The following is a 19,252-nucleotide window of genomic DNA, read 5'->3' as shown; positions in this document are numbered from 1 at the left end:
ACACAAGGAATTTGTCTTGGTACATATGCTCTCAGTGTACATAAAAGAAAAGAAAAGATACGTTCATCAAGGTACAACATTTACAACACAATTGATGATCAATATATCAATGTAAATCATAAGGATTGCCAGCAACAAGTTATAGTCATACAGTCATAAGTGGAAAGAGATTGGTGATGGGAACTATGAGACGATTAATAGTAGTGCAGATTCAGTAAATAGTCTGACAGTGTTGAAGGAATTATTTGTTTAGCAGAGTGATGGCCTTCGGGAAAAAACTGTTCTTGTGTCTAGTTGTTCTGGTGTGCAGTGCTCTATAGCGTCGTTTTGAGGGTAGGAGTTGAAACAGTTTATGTCCAGGATGCGAGGGATCTGCAAATATTTTCACGGCCCTCTTCTTGATTCGTGCAGTATACAGGTCCTCAATGGAAGGCAAGTTGGTAGCAATTATTTTTTCTGCAGTTCTAATTATCCTCTGAAGTCTGTGTTTTTCTTGTTGGGTTGCAGAACCGAACCAGACAGTTATAGAGGTGCAAATGACAGATGATGAGGGGAATGGAGGCTAAAACATACGATGAACGGTTGCAGGAACTGGGCCTGGCTGGTCTAGTGAAGAGAAGGACCAGGGGAGACAGGAGAGCATCTTCCAATATTTGAGGGGCTGCCCCAGAGAGGAGGAAGAGGGTCAAGCTGTTTTCCAAAGCACCCAAAGGCCAAACAAGGAATAATGGATGGAAACTGATCAAGGAGAGATTCAACCCACGGGGCAGAAGTTGCCTTCAGAAGTTGTGGGAGCTTCATCTCTGGAAGCTTTCAAGAAGAGACTGGACTGCCATTTGTCAGAAATGGTGCAGGGTCTCTTGCTTGGGCGTGGGGTGGGACTAGATGACCTACAAGGTCCCTTCCGACTCTGTTAATCTGTACATCTGTACATTCTTCCACACCGCAACCTCCCCTCCCTTCCAGCCCTGATAATGTTCCCTAGTTGGGTCATGAAACGTCTACCAGAAAAAAAACAAAAACTAAGCTCAGAGACCACAAGGGGCCCCACCCTACCCCACCCCCTGCCCAGAATTCTTCCAAGACAGGTGGAATCCGTTCCACCTTCTTGGGGGTCACAATTCATAGACGTTCATCGAATGCGAAGGCTGGAAGGGACCGCGGAGGTCTTCTAGACCAACCCCCAGGGGTCCAAGACAGGTTATTTATTTATTCCATCCTGGATGGACTCCAAATGGTCACCATCATTATGACTAGCTCCCTCGTTTCGGTCTTTGTCCAGAGATCGTCCAACCAATGGGCCACAGCTTGTCTCTGCTTAAAAGCATTGCGCCAGCTAAAAAACCCACGAATTATGGTTCATGAGGGTTTGTACGGTCGCTTATCTGTCTCTATTGCGTCACATTTTGAGGGTTTTCAGTTCCTCTCTTGGAGGAAATGCTCTTTTCAAGGGGGGAGGGAACCCCCCCAGAGTTGAGGGAGGGGCTGAGCGTGGAGCCCAATATAAAGTGGGGGGTGGCGGGTGCAGGCCGAGCTTGGCGCTTCTCTTTTAGCAAACTTCGGACAAACTTTGAAACTTTGTCCCGCAGGAAGAACATATTGACAGGGCAAAGATCAAGAGAGGAAAAAGTGAAAGGTTGCCCAGCAAGAGAAAGGGCCGTCCCGCTTCCAACCTCAACCAGGACTAGCTTCATCCCCGCTGCAGGTGGGATTTCATTTCTCTCTGGGTCGGTTTTGGGGGAGGTGGGGTGGTGGTGGTGGTTGATCTTGGACTCGCTGAGCCAGGAGCCTTGAAAATAAAATTTTTAAAAAAATATGACTTCAAAGGCAGAAAAGATGTTGCGAGATTGAAAAAGATGACAGGAGGAATATTCGCAGCTCGGGGTTCAAGTGAAGGGGTGGTCTCTGAGCTCGGTTGGGTTTCTGGCAGCCGTTTCGGGACCCGACGAGGGAATATCATCAGCGCTAGAAAGGGTTTGTGAGGAGGACAAGGATAGGGTCCTTGGTGGTCTCAGAGAGCTTGGGGGTTTTCTGGAAGACGTTTCATGACCCAGCTAGGTTATATCATCAATGCTACCGTAGAAGGCAATGGGGTTTGTGGAGAGGGGGAGGGGGAGGAGGAAGAGAACTGTGGGGTCCTTGGCGGTCTCTGAGCTTGGGAGTTTTCTTGCATCGATGATGTTAACCAGTTTGTGTCTTGAAACGCTTGCAAGAAACCCCCTCAGTTCAGAGACCACCAAGGGCCCCTCAGATTATAGGATTACATGTACAGCAGTGGCCAAAATTGTGGGAACCTTTTGGGAAAAGTGTATTTTTTAAAAACTAGCTCATAACACCACTTTTTTTGGGGGGGGAGTAGTACCCTAAAATTATATATCCATGGAAAGATAATTTGATCGAGAATGTAATGCAATAATGGATCTTTTAGGAAGGATCTGCTCTTAGAATAGCACTTATAGTAGAAAGAAGAAAAGTGAAACACGTAGAAAAAACGAGATATGCAAAAATGATTCCCCATATCAGTTAATCCTTCGTTGGGCAACCTTGCGCATGAATTACGGCCTTACAACCAAGTCTTTGAGTTCTGCAGCTGTTCTCATGTGAAACCAAGATGGAATGTTGGCTTCGATTAACTGGGTTTTATTGCTGGGTCGCTTCTGACTAACCAGTTTCTTGAGTCGGCTCCCTAGATTTTCCGTTGGGTGAAAGTCTGGGCTGTTCCCAGGGCCATTCCAGCAGTGGAATAGGACGATCTTGAAACTCCCCCCAAAAAAGTGGTGTTATTAGCCATCCAACTTCAAAAAGACACTTTTTCCAAAAGGTTCCCACAATGTTGGCTACTACTGTACATGAGGACCGTCTTTGGCTTGTATGAGAATTGGGGGGGGGGCTTTGAGGAGTGAAGGGGACAGGGGGGTCCAGCCATTTAGGAAAAAAACCCCACCCGGATAGAAAGGATGGTGGCCGTGTCACCCATGACAAATAAAGCAAGATAGAATAGAATAGAATAGAATTTTTTTATTGGCCAAGTGTGATTGGACACACAAGGAATTTGTCTTGGTGCAGATGCTCTCAGTGTGCATAAAAGAAAAGATACGTTCATCAAGGTACAACATTTACAACACAACACATGAACGGTTTAGGAGTCACCTCGGGCGCCGCTACGTTTGTCTTCCGGGAAAGCAGCCATGTTGGCTTTTTGGTGTTTGCCAGCACCAAGAAGCTGCCTCGGTTTCCCCTTCGGCAGAGCAAGGGACGGTCGCTGAAAATCTGAGTGTCAGGAGAGGAAGAAATGAGGCTGCGGAAGGCAAAAATCTCCTCTTCTCCTAAAATTAGAATTTTAGCTTCCTTCATCCCAAAGTTTCTTCTTCAAAGGCACTTTGGAGACAGCCTGTTGTTTTTTTTCCTGCCGAAAGGAAAGAATGGAACGTGGTCGTGGTGGGAAATGTTGGGGTGGAGGGGCTTGGCGGGACCTTCAGAGGTTCTGCAGAAGGTTCCCCAAAGAGAGAACCTTCTCGTTCGCCGTTCTGGGTTGTTTGTGCCAGGAGAATTTGATTGGGGTGGGGGGGGGGGCTTGGAAAAGCTGCCGGGAGTTGTGAACCGTATACCCAAATAACACAGGATAACAACAGAGCTGGCAGGGACCTCGGAGGTCCTCTAGTCCAACCCGCTTCTCAAGCAGGAGACCCTATTCCGTTTCAGAGACACGGTTGGCCAGTCTCTTCTTAAAAACCTCCAGTGTTGGAGCAACCTGCAACTTCTGGAGGCCGGCGGTTCCACTGTCAAGAACGGGGGGCAGCCGGTATTCCTTGACCAAAAGGCCAGAAATGATTTTTGAGGCTAAGGAGGTCCTACAGACAGAGCCCAGGAGGAGCCACGGGGTTCAGAAGCGATAAAGGAGAAGATTTGTAGCTCAGGGTTGAAATGAGGGCTCCTTGAGCTGGGTGGTTTTCTTGTAGACGTTTCATGACCAAACTAGGGAACATCATCAGTGCTACAAGGGAGGAGGAGGAGGAGGAGGAGGAGGAGGAGGAGGAGGAGGAGGAGGAGGAGGAGGAGGAGGAGGAGTGGAGGAATGAAGATTATGGGTTCCTTGGTGCTCTCAGAGCTTGAGTGAACTTAAAACCTATTTGTTTCGTCTCGCTAGACTGGCTTGATTTTTTTAAAATTTTAATTTGATTAATTGGGGTTTTAAATTTTCAGTAATTTATAGGGTGTAACTGTGTTTTAGTTTTGGCCAATTGAATGAGTTTTTTAAGGGTTGTTTTTAATATTGTCTGTATTTTAACTGGCTGTTCACCGCCCTGAGTCCTTCAGGAGAAGGGTGGTCTATAAATTAAAATATTATTATTATTATTATTATTATTATTATTATTATTGTTATTATTGTTATTATTGTTATTATTGTTATTATTGTTATTATTATTATTATTGTTATTATTGTTATTATTGTTATTATTATTATTGATGCTTTTCTTGAAGACGTTTCATGACCCATCTAGGTAACGTCATCAGTGCTACCTAGAAGCGCCTGCAAGAAAGCAGCTCCTGAAAAATTATGGAAGGAGGACCCACGGTCCACGAACTGAGTGTCTCTGTGTGTGTGTGTGTGGTCTTGTGACCCTTGTGTTGTGCTTCCAGGCCTTTGGGGAAAGGTCTCAAGATGATCCGCGACTACCAGGATCTGGCCACGACGTTTGAGTCGGAAAATGAGGACGCCCCCCGGATCAAAGGTTGGTGGGCTTTAATTCAGAGAAGAGCTTCCCAGATTCTCTCGCAAAGGGCCTCCTTCCCCGAAGCCCCCAGACCACGCTCTGGCAAACCACGATCCGTGGCTCCATCTTGCCCCCCCACCCCACTCCCCCAATTCTTGAAAGGTCCTGAATAAGTGACAAAGGACTTTTTTTTTAAAAAAAAAAGAGGAACAGCCATAGTTAGCAATTCAACCACAGCTGTGTTGTGAAATGCCACGATTTGTGGGTTTTGTGGCGTTTGCCTGGCCTCTCCCCCCCCTTTTTTTTTAAACTTCTCTTTCTTGCCACAGGTTTAAGCGAACCCACCCCCGTTGTTAAGTGAGCAACGTGGTTTGTTAAGCGAATCCGGCTTAACCTCGTCAACTTGGCATATATATATAATTATAGGCTACATCTGGAATTACTAGGACTTTAATGCTAGGGCAGATACTTCATCTCGTTTATTACTCCACGGTGTCCTAATTCCTATTTTTCTCCTCCTGTCCTTCCAGTTTTTATTTTTTTTCCGCTGACCTGCTCTACTTCCTTCCTTTATTCACCAGGGTTTTTTTGCAATTTATTTTATTTATTTTATTTCATTTCATTTTGTCACAACGTTGTACACAAATCGTACAAACTGTACCAATTTTGTTTGTACAAATTTTTACAAAGTTTGTACAGATTGTACAAACACAAATTGTAGCACCTTTCAAACAGCTTCCTTCACTGGCTGGGGAATTAGAATAGAAGAGAGCCGGAAGGGACCTTAGAGGACATCCAGTCCAACCCCCTGCCCAAGCAGGTGTCCCTACCCCATATCTGACCGATGGCAGTCCAGTCTCTTTAGAATTAGAATCATAGAGTGGAAGAGCTAGAAAGGATTTTGGAAAGGAGTCAGTCTTGTTTTTCAATCTTGGCAGCTTTTAAACTGGGTGGACTCCAACTCCCAGAATTCCCCACTGGGGAATTCTGGGAGTTGGAGTCCACCCAGTTTAAAGTTTATTTAGATATTCCTTACGGCGTCCAGCAAACAAACAAACCTGATTATTATGGTTTGGGAAAGAAACCCATGTTGGCTCCCTCTTTTCTTAGCCCCTCCGAAGCTGCCCCAAAGCCAGACGTGGCTCCAACGTACATTCCCCAGCCGGCGCCTGGTTCTAATCCTGCTGGTTTTGAGTTTCATCCTCACCATCTCCGTGATGGTCTTTGGAGTCAAAGGTGAGTTTCGGGTGGCTACGCCCGAAAACGGCATCCTACGGTCGGAGCAAACAACAAAAGTCGAGGGGAGCGGTGACCACCAGGTGATCACCAACGGGGCCCAAATGAGACAATTACTCTCCCTCAGCCGTTTTTGTTTTTTCTTTTTCCTTTTCCTCTAATCAGGACATTTTTACAACTCGGAGTTGAAGGAGACCCAGGACAGCATAAACAGCCTCAACCAAACCGTTGGGAAGCAGTTCGCCAACCTTCAGGATAAAGGTAAACTTTGCCCAGATTAACAGAGTTGGAAGGGACCTCGGAGGTCATCTAGTCCAACCCCTCCCTCCCCCCCCCGCTCCCGCCCAAGCAGGAGGCCTTACTGCATTTCCGACAAATGGCAGTCCAATCTCTTCTTGAAAGTCCACTCGGGCAGAATTGAAAACTCAGTTGGGCTGGTTCTGAGTTCTGATCTCCAGCCAAATATTCTTAACCTTCAATCAGAAGAGAGCCAGGAGGGGCCTTGGAGGTCTTCTAGACCAACCCCCTGGTCAAGCGGGAGACCCCATACCGTTTCAGATTTTTAAAAAAACCCTCCAGTAATGGAGCGTCCACAACTTCTGGTGGCAAGTAGTTCCACTGGTTAATTGTTCACACTGTCAGGAAATTTCTCCCTAATTCCAGGTTGATTAGTTTCCATCCATTGTTTCTTGTCCTGGTGCTTTGGAGAACAGGTGGAAACCCGCCCCACTCCACTTCTTTAGGGCAGCCCCTCAAATACTTGAATTCTGCTATCCTGTCACCCCAAGTCCTCCTTTTCACTAGATTAGAAGAGACTGGATAGCCACTTGTCTGAACTGGTGTACGGTCTCCTGCTTGAGCAGGGGGCTGGACTAGAAGACCTCTAAGGTCCCTTCCAACTTTAGTTCTGATTTCTGAGCTCACGTCTGAGTCTTGCTTGTCTGGACTACCTCGCAGGGCCGATTTTCATTCCACCTCTGTTTTGCAGAAAACAACGCAGACGCGAAACTCAAGGAACTGGAAGGGAAAGTGAAGCAGTTGACCGAGGAGGCCAACGTGGGTAAGGAAGGAAAACCCAAATTGACCAGGTCCAATTACAGGCAGTCCTCGACTTACGACCACAAACGAGCCCCCCACGTTTCTGTCGCTAAGCAAGACCACTGAGTTTGGATCCGTTTTACGACTCTTCTCGCCACCGTTGTTAAGCGAATTGCTGCAGCTGTGGAGTGAGTCACGCGGTCGTTAAGTGAACTCAGCTTCCCCGTTGACGGGGATTGTCGGACGGTTGCAAAAGGGGATCCCGGGACCCCCACAACCGTCGTAAGTTCATGCATTTGGGTGCCGAGCGCCCGAATTTGGATCACATGACCATGGGGAGGCTGCAACGGTCGTAAGTGTGAAAAAACCGGGTTTCCGATGCCGTTGTAACTTGGAACGGTCACTAAGCGAATCGCTATAAGTCAAGGGCAACCTGTCTGGCTTTGATCCCTGGTGGAAGCAGCCGAGCCACGAGGAGGGTGTAACCTCTGGGTAGAATTCCACCCTTCCTGCCTGGCACCCGGGGGGGGGGGGGGACGGCTTGGATGCCAAGACAGCTTTCATGTGGCCCGGCTGCCTGGCACCAGCGGTGGCTCCTCTTCTGGGGCATTGGCAAAGGGCCGGTTTTTCCCCCATGGAAAACAGGGAATAAAAGAATAAAATAAAAGAATAGAATAGAATAAAATAAAAGAATAGAATAGAATAAAATAATAAACTGAAAGAAATTAGGGAAATGGACTCAGCCCATTTCATTCTATTTTATTTTATGTTTTATTATTTCTTTCAGTTTATTATTCTATTCTTTTCTTTTATATTTTATTATTTATTTCAGTTTATTATTCTATTCTATTCTATTCTTTTCTTTTCTTCTTTTCTTTTATGTTTTATTATTTAATTTCTTTCAGTTTATTATTTTATTCTAACAATAATAATAATAATAATAATAATAATAATAATAATAATAATAATAATAATAATAATAATAATGATGATGATGATGATGATGATGATGTTTTAATTTGTATACCGCCCTTCTCCCGAAGGACTCAGGGCGGTGAACAGGCAGATAAAATACAAACAAACATACACAATAATTAAAACAACCCTTAAAAAACTGATTCAAATTCTATTCTATTCTTTTATTCTTTTATGTTTTATTATTTCTTTCAGTTTATTATTCTATTCTATTCTTTTATTATTTCTTTCAGTTTATTATTTTATTCTATTCTATTCTTTTATTTTATTCTTTTATTTTATTTTATGTTTAACTATTTCTTCCAGTTTATTATTTTATTCTATTCTATTCTTTTATTTTATTCTTTTATTTTTTATTTCATTTTATGTTTTATTATTTAATTTCTTTCAGTCTATTATTTTATTTTATGTTTTATTATTTAATTTCTTTCAGTCTATTATTTTATTTTATGTTTTATTATTTAATTTCTTTCAGTCTATTATTTTATTTTATGTTTTGTTATTTAATTTTTTTCAGTTTATTATTTTATTTTATTCTATTCTATTCTTTTATTTTATTTTATTCTATTCTTTTATTTTATTCTTTTATTTTTTATTTCATTTTATGTTTTATTATTTAATTTCAGTCTATTATTTTATTTTATGTTTTGTTATTTAATTTCTTTCAGTTTATTATTTTATTCTATTCTATTCTTTTATTTTATTCTATTCTATTCTTTTATTTTATTCTTTTATTTTTTATTTCATTTTATGTTTTATTATTTAATTTCTTTCAGTCTATTCTTTTATGTTTTGTTATTTAATTTCTTTCATTTTATTATTTTATTCTATTCTATTCTTTTATTTTATTTTTTATTTTTACTTTTTTAATTTCTTTCGGTTTTGGGCGGGGGGGGATTGTTTTGTTCTGTTTTGTTTATAGGGTCTCCCTCTCACTTATCCAGAGAGACTCTGGGGTGGCTTACAATGCAATAGAAATAGAAATAGAAAAGCAATTATGAAAAGCTGCCCACCCCGACAATCTAAGTTGTGAAACTATTCCTAATTGGGGGACATTTCATCCGTCTTTTTAAAATATGTTCTCTTTCTTTCTTTTTCTTTCTTTCTCTTTTTTCTTTCTGTCCTTCCTTCCTTCTACCCTCACTCCCTGCATCCTTTTCTTCCTTCCTTCCTTCCTTATCCCCTTCCCTCGTTCTTCCTTTCCTTTCCTTTCCTTTCCTTTCCTTTCCTTCCCTTTTCTTCCCTCTATCTTCCTTCCCTTCCCATCCCTCTATTTCCCTTTCCTTTCCTTTCCTTTCCTTTCCTTTCCTTTCCTTTTCTTTCCTTTCCTTTCTTTTCCTTCTCTTTCTCTTTTTCTCTTTCACAGCCACAACCCACCTCCTAAACCAGTTGAAGGAGCTACGGAAGAATAACATCGCTCTCAATTGTGACTTTCAGGATTTCAAACTCAACCGGACAGGTGCGGAGGGAGGGGGCGGTGGGGGGGGCATGCCAAGAGTGAGGCCTGGCACAGATTGGCAGAAGGAGCAGGTCCCTACTCATCTTCTTTCGCCAGGGTTGGCACCCACAGCTTCCTTGCCACGCCACGGCCTCGGGTTCAAAGGTGTGGGGGGGCTCTTTGATTTTTCAGCATTTTAATATTTGTAGTTCAGGGTTGGGCTGTGGGATCCTTAGTTAGGGTTAGGGTGAGGGTGAGGGTTAGGGTGAGGGCGAGGGTGACGGCTAGGGTGAGGGTGAGGGTGAGGGCTAGGGTGAGGGTGAGGGTGAGGGTGAGGGTGAGGGCTAGGGTGAGGGTGAGGGTGAGGGTGAGGGTGAGGGCTAGGGTGAGGGTGAGGGCTAGGGTGAGGGTTAGGGTGAGGATTAGGGTGAGGGTGAGGGCTAGGGTGAAGGTGAGGGTGAGGGTAGGGCTAGGGCTAGGGCGAGGGTTAGGGTGAGGGCTAGGGTGAGGGCGAGGGTGAAGGTTAGGGTGAGGGTGAGGGCTAGGGTGAGGGTTAGGGTGAGGGCTAGGGTGAGGGTGAGGGTGAGGGCTAGGGTGAGAGTTAGGGTGAGGGTTAGGGTGAGGGCAAGGGTGAGGGTGAGGGTGAGGGCTAGGGTGAAGGTTAGGGTGAGGGTGAGGGTGAGAGTTAGGGTGAGGGTGAGGGTGAGGGCTAGGGTGAGGGTGAGGGTTAAGGTCTCCGAGCTCGGTGGTTTTCTGGCAGACATTTCCCCACCATTATCATAACATCATGCTCGAAACGTAAATCCCACTCTGTCCTAGGACCGATGATGTTATCTAGTTGGGTCATGAAACGTCGCAAGACACCCTGAGAGCACCAGAGACACTACAGACCTCCTCCTCCTCCTCCTCCTCCTCTCCACAAGCCCCGTTCCCTCCTGGCACTGATGATGTTCCCTAGCTAGGTCATGAAACGTCTGCTAGAAAACCCCCAAGCTCAGAGGCCATCAAGGACCCCACAGTCTTCCTCCTCCTCCTCTTCCTCCTCCTCCCTGCAAACATCTGCCAGGAACCCACCCCCCCAATTCACAGACACCCCCACCACCACCTTAGCCTTCCACTTAGCCAAATCGCACCCGTGCTGCTCGGCTGCTTCCTTCTGCGGTCGGCTCCCGAGTAGGCGCTGAGGATGCTGACCCCCAGTGCATGATGGGAATATCCCTCCCCTTGGTGCCCAGCAAGGTTAACCGATGGCTTCAGTAGCTTGGAACGAATTCCGGGATGAATCACCAAGGATGGGAGGAGTCCTCCTTTTCATCTCTAGGGAACTTCTCCCCATCCTTTTTTTTTTTTCCCGGCTGGCAAACATCTTAAGGTGCCACCTGCATTTTTTGGGGCACCTAAAATAATTCCTGTAGGGCGTTTGGAGCCTCGCCCTGAATTTGGGCTCAACCGATCCGGCCAGTTCTGCCACATAATTGTTGTTTTTCGGATGTTTTCCCCTCTTGCTTTTATTCCCTGCCAAGCCTCCTAGCATCCTGGATGGGCAGCCCTATAAACAGAATTAGAGAATAACATCGGTCGACCTCGACTTACGACGATCCATTTAGCGACCGTCGGAACGGCCCTGAGAAAAAGGGGACACGATAAATTTTTCACACGATCGCAGCCTGATCAAAATTCAGGCGCTGGGCCGTATTTACGACGGTCACAACGTCCCGGGGCGGGGTGGGGTCAGGGTCAGGTCAATAAATCCCCCTTTTGCGACCTTCTGCCGCAAGCAAAATCAACGGGGAAGCGTGATTCGCTTAACGACCGTGTGCTGCGGCCAGAAGGGTCTTAAAATGGGGAAAAAAACTTCATTGAATGAATGTCTCACTTAATGACGGCAATGTTGGGCTCCGTTGCGGTCGTAAGCCGAGGACCCCCCGTACATGAAAGAAGTATTTTCCCTCCCCAAAAATGGCACGAGAGGAAAACTTTATGATGCCCAGCAAAGCTCTTATCGATCAATGACAGGCTTTTTCTAACCGCCCAGAAGGAGAGGCAGGGCTAGCTCAGCCTGATGGGTCTTGTAGTCCAGCACAGCTGAAGCTCTTTCTGTCTCTCTCTCTCTCTCTCTCTCTCTCGTCTTAGCTAGTTTTCTTCTTTTTCCACCCAGATCGGAAGGAGGCCTGCTGTCCCAAAGGCTGGGATGCATTTCGGAAAAGCTGCTACTGGGAAAACCGAGAGGGGAAATCGTGGCAGGAAGCCAAAGCCGAGTGCGAAAGCTACGATGCTCACCTGGTGATCATTAACTCCTATGAGGAGCAGGTAGGTGCTGATAGGTTCCTACCTGTGTGGCTGTTTGGTCCAGGAAGCAGTTGGATTCGACCACTGGACTCCAGATGTGGCCCCTTTAAGACTTGTGGACTTCAACTCCCAGAATTCCTCTGTAAACATTGGCCTTAAAGAGGCCAGGTTTGCTGGCTGAGGAATTCTGGGAATTGAAGTCCACAAGTCTTAAAGAGGCCAGGTTTGCTGGCTGAGGAATTCTGGGAATTGAAGTTCACAAGTCTTAAAGGGGCCAAGTTTGCTGGCTGAGGAATTCTGGGAATTGAAGTTCACAAGTCTTAAAAAGGCCAGGTTTGCTGGCTGAGGAATTGAGAATCCCCCTGTAAACATGGCCTTAAAGAGGCCAGGTTTGCTGGCTGAGGAATTCTGGGAATTGAAGTCCACAAGTCTTAAAGAGGCCAGGTTTGCTGGCTGAGGAATTCTGGGAATTGAAGTTCACAAGTCTTAAAGGGGCCAAGTTTGCTGACTGAGGAATTCTGGGAATTGAAGTCCGCAAGTCTTAAAGGGACCAAGGTTGGAGACCCCTGGATGAGACCAATATTTTTTCAACTTTGCCCATTTTAAGCGGAGTGGACTTCAACTCCCAGAATTCCTCTGTAAACATGGCCTTAAAGAGGCCAGGTTTGCTGGCTGAGGAATTCTGGGAATTGAAGTTCACAAGTCTTAAAGGGGCCAAGTTTGCTGACTGAGGAATTCTGGGAATTGAAGTCCACAAGTCTTAAAGAGGCCAGGTTTGCTGGCTGAGGAATTCTGGGAATTGAAGTTCACAAGTCTTAAAGGGGCCAAGTTTGCTGGCTGAGGAATTCTGGGAGGAATTCTGGGAATTGAAGTTCACAAGTCTTAAAGGGACCAAGGTTGGAGACCCCTGGATGAGACCAATATTTTTTCAACTTTGCCCATTTTAAGCGGAGTGGACTTCAACTCCCAGAATTCCTCTGTAAACATGGCCTTAAAGAGGCCAGGTTTGCTGGCTGAGGAATTCTGGGAATTGAAGTTCACAAGTCTTAAAAAGGCCAGGTTTGCTGGCTGAGGAATTCTGGGAATTGAAGTTCACAAGTCTTAAAGGGGCCAAGTTTGCTGACTGAGGAATTCTGGGAATTGAAGTCCGCAAGTCTTAAAGGGGCAAGGTTTGCTGGCTGAGGAATTCTGGGAATTGAAGTCCACCAGTCTTAAAGGGACCAAGGTTGGAGACCCCTGGATGAGACGAACTCCCCAGGACTCAACAACTTCGGACCTCAACCTTTTAGCGAGCTTAAAACTCACTTATTCATCTGCGCTGGACTGGGTTAGTTTTAAATTTATGGGTTTTTAATGGGTTTTATTCTAAATTTTAATCTTGGCCAATTCAATAAGTTTTTTTTTAACTGTATTTTAATTGTATTTATTGTATCATTGTGTATTTAAAGAGGCCAGGTTTGCTGGCTGAGGAATAATAATAATAATAATAATAATAATAATAATAAGTCCACAAGTCTTAAAGGGGCCAAGTTTGCTGGCTGAGGAATTCTGGGAATTGAAGTTCACAAGTCTTAAAAAGGCCAGGTTTGCTGGCTGAGGAATTCTGGGAATTGAAGTTCACAAGTCTTAAAGGGGCCAAGTTTGCTGACTGAGGAATTCTGGGAATTGAAGTCCGCAAGTCTTAAAGGGACCAAGGTTGGAGACCCCTGGATGAGACCAATATTTTTTCAACTTTGCCCATTTTAAGCAGAGTGGACTTCAACTCCCAGAATTCCCCAGCCAGCCAAAGTTTACCAAAATTTAGCATGAGTAAATATGGCTAGATTATTTTTTGCATTTTTGGGGCACCTAAAATAATTCCTGTAGGGCGTTTGGAGCCTTGCCCTGAATTTGGGCTCAACCGATCCGGCCAGTTCTGCCACATAATTGTTGTTTTTCGGATGTTTTCCCCTCTTGCTTTTATTACCTGCCAAGCCTCCTAGCATCCTGGATGGGCAGCCCTATAAACAGAATTAGAGAACAACATCGGTCGACCTCGACCTACGAGGATTCGTTTAGCGACCGTCGGAACGGCCCTGAGAAAAAGGGGACAGGATAAATTTTTCACACGATCGCAGCCTGATCAAAATTCAGAATTCAAAATTTACGACGGTCACAACGTCCTGGGGCGGGGTGGGGTCAGGGTCAGGTAAATAAATCCCCCTTTTGCGACCTTCTGCCGCAAGAAAAATCAACGGGGAAACGGGATTCGCTTAACGACCGTGTGATGGATTTAACAGCTGTGGCGATTCGCTTAGCAACGGTGGCCAGAAAGGTCACTTAAATGGGGAAAAAAAACTTCATTGAATGAATGTCTCACTTAATGACGGCAATGTTGGGCTCCGTTGCGGTCGTAAGCCGAGGACCCCCCGTACATGAAAGAAGTATTTTCCCTCCCCAAAAATGGCACGAGAGGAAAACTTTATGATGCCCAGCAAAGCTCTTATCGATCAATGACAGGCTTTTCTAACCGCCCAGAAGGAGAGGCAGGGCTAGCTCAGCCTGATGGGTCTTGTAGTCCAGCACAGCTGAAGCTCTTTCTGTCTCTCTCTCTCTCTCTCTTCCTTTCGTCTTAGCTAGTTTTCTTCTTTTTCCACCCAGATCGGAAGGAGGCCTGCTGTCCCAAAGGCTGGGATGCATTTCGGAAAAGCTGCTACTGGGAAAACCGAGAGGGGAAATCGTGGCAGGAAGCCAAAGCCGAGTGCGAAAGCTACGATGCTCACCTGGTGATCATTAACTCCTATGAGGAGCAGGTAGGTGCTGATAGGTTCCTACCTGTGTGGCTGTTTGGTCCAGGAAGCAGTTGGATTCGACCACTGGACTCCAGATGTGGCCCCTTTAAGACTTGTGGACTTCAACTCCCAGAATTCCTCTGTAAACATTGGCCTTAAAGAGGCCAGGTTTGCTGGCTGAGGAATTCTGGGAATTGAAGTTCACAAGTCTTAAAGGGGCCAAGTTTGCTGGCTAAGGAATTCTGGGAATTGAAGTCCACAAGTCTTAAAGGGGCCAAGTTTGCTGGCTGAGGAATTCTGGGAATTGAAGTCCACAAGTCTTAAAGGGGCAAGGTTTGCTGGCTGAGGAATTCTGGGAGTTGAAGTGCACATTCTGGGATGCTTTGTGCACAGTCACTCACGCCCTTGTGACGTCTCGTCTGGATTACTGCAATGCTCTCTACATGGGGCTCCCCTTGAGGGGCATCCGGAGGCTTCAGTTAGTCCAGAATGCAGCTGCGCGGGTGATAGAGGGAGCCCCTCGTGGCTCCCGTGTGACACCTATCCTGCGCAGGCTGCACTGGCTACCTGTGGCCTTCCGGGTGCGCTTCAAGGTGTTGGTGAACGTCTTCAAAGCGCTCCATGGCATAGGGCCGGGCTATTTACGGGACCGCCTGCTGCTACCGGATACCTCTCACCGACCCGTGCGCTCTCACAGAGAGGGACTCCTCAGGGTGCCGTCGGTAGCGACAGTGTCGTCTGGCGGCGCCCAGGAAGGGCCTTCTCTGTGGGGCTCCCGCCTCTGGAACGAACTCCCCCCAGGACTCCGTCAACTTCCGGACCTCCGAACCTTTCGTCGCGAGCTTAAAACTCACTTATTCATCTGCGCTGGACTGGGTTAGTTTTAAATTTATGGGTTTTTTAATGGGTTTTTATTCTAAATTTTAATCTTGGCCAATTCAATAAGTTTTTTTTTTTTTTTTAACTGTATTTTAATTGTATTTATTGTATCATTGTGTATTTTAATTGGCTGTGAACCGCCCTGAGTCCTTCGGGAGAAGGGCGGTATAAAAATTTAAATAATAAATAATAATAATAATAATAAGTCCGCAAGTCTTAAAGGGGCAAGGTTTGCTGGCTGAGGAATTCTGGGAATTGAAGTCCACAAGTCTTAAAGGGGCAAGGTTTGCTGGCTGAGGAATTCTGGGAGTTGAAGTCCGCAAGTCTTAAAGGGGCAAGGTTTGCTGGCTGAGGAATTCTGGGAATTGAAGTCCGCAAGTCTTAAAGGGACCAAGGTTGGAGACCCCTGGATGAGACCAATATTTTTTCAACTTTGCCCATTTTAAGCGGAGTGGACTTCAACTCCCAGAATTCCCCAGCCAGCCAAAGTTTACCAAAATTTAGCATGAGTAAATATGGCTAGATTATTTTTTGCATTTTTTTGCATTTTTTAATATTGAGTAACTTTCTTAATAGACGGTGGGAATTGATGTAATATATCTTGATTTCGGCAAAATGAAGGGGGAGGAATCATCTATGAGAAACTAAATTAATAAACAGATTAAATATGGGCTAGATCAGGGGTCTCCAACCTTGGTCCCTTTAAGACTTGTGGACTTCAACTCCCAGAGTCCCTCAGCCAGCTTTGCTGGCTGAGGGACTCTGGGAGTTGAAGTCCACAAGTCTTAAAGGGACCACGATTGGAGACCCCTGGGCTAGATGGCCTGACAATTAATTAAAGAGGAAACTGATATGCTGGATAGGGAATTCTGGGAGTTTATTTTATTTATTTTATTTATTAATCATACTTATATACCACACCATCTCCCGTAGGACTCAGGGCGGTTCACAGGCATATTAAAACAATATAATAAATAAGCATTAAAACCCGGTTAAAATTAAATATTTGTTGAAGTCCATATAGTTGAAGTCCACCCCACTTAAAGTTGCTGAAATAGAGATATTTCTATCTATCGATTTCACTTCCCAATGTATTTGACTGGATATTTTTAATTATATTTATTGTTCTATGCCGGGATAGACATTTCTTCACTGGTAGAGCAAGATTTTCGGGTGCTGGGGTGCCTCCAATTTTCCACTTTTCTTCTTTTCCGACAGCAATTCGTGGCGGTTCGTGTCAGGCCAGAGTATATGTGGATCGGGTTGACGGACAGTAGCGGCAGCTGGAAGTGGGTGGATGGCTCATCCTACACAATGGTGTCACGGTAGGTTCAACTGGAACCCCACCCAAAACCACCCAGAATTCCTCATCCATAATCAGCCTCAAGGGGAACTCTTGAGGCCATCTACACCAACCCCACCCCCCCACCCCTGCATTTAGCACAGCAGGGGAATTCTGGGAATGGAAGTCCAGGCATCTTCAAGCTGCCGACAGATTGTTCTACACAGGTAGTCCTCAACTTACGACGGGTTGCGTGATGGCAGACTTTTTAACACCTACTTATGACCTGTCCTCACAGTTAACTTTACTTCGTTTTACTTTATTTTAATTATTTTGTTTTATTTTATTTTAGCTGTTTTTTTTTTATTTTGGTTTGGTTTATTTTATTTTATTTTATTTTATTTTATTTTAGTATTTTATTTTACTCTATTTTACTTTATTTTATTATATTTTATTTTATTTTTATTTTATTTTATCTTGTTTTGTTTTAGTATTTTATTTTACTTTATTTTATTTTAGTATATGATTATATTTTTATTTTATTTTAGTATTTTGTTTTGTTTTATTTTATTTTATCTTGTTTTGTTTTATTTTTTTAGTATTTTATTTTACTCTATTTTATTTTATTTTATTTTAGTATTTTGTTTTATTTTATTTTGTTTTGTTTTAGTATTTTATTTTACTTAATTTTATTTATTTTATTTTAGTATTTTATTTTACTTAATTGTAGTATATTTTATTTTATTTTATTTTAGTATTTTATCTTGTTTTGTTTTAGTATTTTATTTTATTTTAGTATATTTTATTTTATTTTTATTTTATTTTAGTATTTTGTTTTATTTTATTTTATTTTGTTTTAGTATTTTATTTTACTTTATTTTATTAATTTTGTTTTAGTATTTTATTTTACTTTATTTTATTAATTTTGTTTTAGTATTTTATTTTACTTAATTTTAGTATATTTTATTTTATTTTTATTTTAGTATTTTATTTTATTTTGTTTTAGTATTTTATTTTACTTTATTTATTTTATTTTAATATTTTATTTTACTATTTATTTTATTTTAGCACCTTGTTTTATTTTGTCTTGTTTATTTTGTTTTGTTTTATTTTAGTATTTTATTTTACGTTATTTTATTTTAGTATATTTTATTTTAGCTTTATTTTATTTTAGCATCTTGTTTTATTTTGTTGTAATTTTATTTTATTATTTTATGTTTCATTTTATTTCACTTTAGCATTTTTGTTTTATTTTATATTTTGCTTTTTGGTTTTGTTGGAAGGCGTGAAAATCTTAACCAAACCTTAACCAAATCCCCCTGCCCACCCCCACCCACCCCCGCGGCCCCAGGCCCAATCTCACGGCACCCGTCTTGTCTCCCTGACGCAGGGACTGGTGCCCCGAACAGCCGGACAACTGGTACGGCCACGAACTGGGAGGCGGGGAGGACTGTGCTCATCTTCACCACAATGGTTGCTGGAACGATGACCACTGCAGCCGGCTCTACGGCTCCGTCTGCGAGATGGAGGTGAATAACTAAGGGGAGCAGGAAGCCCACCCACCCAGAGATCCCTAAAACCGACAATCGACAATCCTGGTTTGGACCGGATGCTGGCTAGATTCCTTGGTTCGCCCTCAAGGTGGTCTCTTCCATCTTGAAACTGGGACTTCCCGCCTTCGACAGCCTCCATTCTCCCTCCCTTCCTCGCTCCGTCCCCGGCTTTACAGGTAGTCCTTGACTTACAACCGTTCATTTAGTGATGGTTCGAAGGCCGCGGGATCAAAATTCGTAGGCTTAGCAACTGGCCTGCCCTTTTGCGACCTTCTGACAAGCGAGGTGGATGGGGAAGTTCGGATTCACTTAACAACCGCGTGACCCGTTGAACAACGGCGGTGATTCGCTTAGCAACGGTGGCCAGGAAAGTCGTACAATGGGGCAAAACTCACTTAACAACTGTCTTGCTTAGCAACCGGAACGTTGGGCTCAATTCTGCTCGTAAGGTAGTCCTCAAATTAAGACCAACATGGAACCCAGAATTTCCATTTTAAGTCAGGACGGTCATAAATCAAGGTACGCATTATGACCTGATCCAATTTTATGCCTTTTTTTTTTGTGGTGGTCATTAAGTGAGCCACAACTGTTATGTGAATGCCATGTGTAAGGAAATCAATGTATTCCTATGTACATGTTTGGCTGGAAACAGGGAAAAATGTATTATCAAGATGGGTGGCCCAGAAGTTTTACAAACAATCAAATGAATAAATAAATAAGGGTCACTTGACCGCAGAACTGGATTGTAAATAGCTTTTGGGGTGGTCCGTCGTAAGTCTCAACAGTCGCTAAACTCGTTGGTCGTAAGTCGAGGATCACCTGCCTGCTTTGACTTCAAACTTAGCGGAAGGGGACAACGGTCAGATGTCCGAGTTAAGTTTGACCTCTTCCCTGGCTAAGAGAGACTATTTTGCTCATGTGTATCTTAGATGTAAATGTATTAAAAGATTCCCTGATCCATCAGATCCAGATCCCGTCGTCAGCATCAGTTAGGCAGGTAATCTGGTTGCCTGGAGGAATAAGCCTGCTTTGGAGAGTGAGGACAGCAGAATGCAGAATAACAAGAGTTGGAAGGG

General features: G+C 44.0%; 1 protein-coding gene across 1 annotated transcript; it reads left to right on the top strand.

Annotated features, from left to right (window-relative positions):
- The first annotated feature begins 1,471 nt into the window (after positions 1-1,471).
- LOC131197483 (asialoglycoprotein receptor 1-like) lies at positions 1,472-19,106 on the top strand. Its single transcript, XM_058181597.1, has 9 exons — positions 1,472-1,705; positions 4,642-4,733; positions 5,826-5,951; positions 6,117-6,212; positions 6,940-7,011; positions 9,331-9,423; positions 11,561-11,712; positions 16,560-16,666; positions 18,014-19,106. The coding sequence occupies exons 2-9, from the start codon at positions 4,664-4,666 to the stop codon at positions 18,162-18,164; spliced, it is 867 nt and encodes a 288-aa protein (XP_058037580.1). The 5' UTR covers positions 1,472-1,705; positions 4,642-4,663; the 3' UTR covers positions 18,165-19,106.
- The last annotated feature ends 146 nt before the right edge of the window (positions 19,107-19,252 follow it).

The sequence above is a fragment of the Ahaetulla prasina genome, chromosome 4 (assembly GCF_028640845.1).
Source record: "Ahaetulla prasina isolate Xishuangbanna chromosome 4, ASM2864084v1, whole genome shotgun sequence".
NCBI lineage: Eukaryota > Metazoa > Chordata > Lepidosauria > Squamata > Colubridae > Ahaetulla > Ahaetulla prasina.
This window is presented reverse-complemented; position numbering and strand designations above follow the sequence as displayed.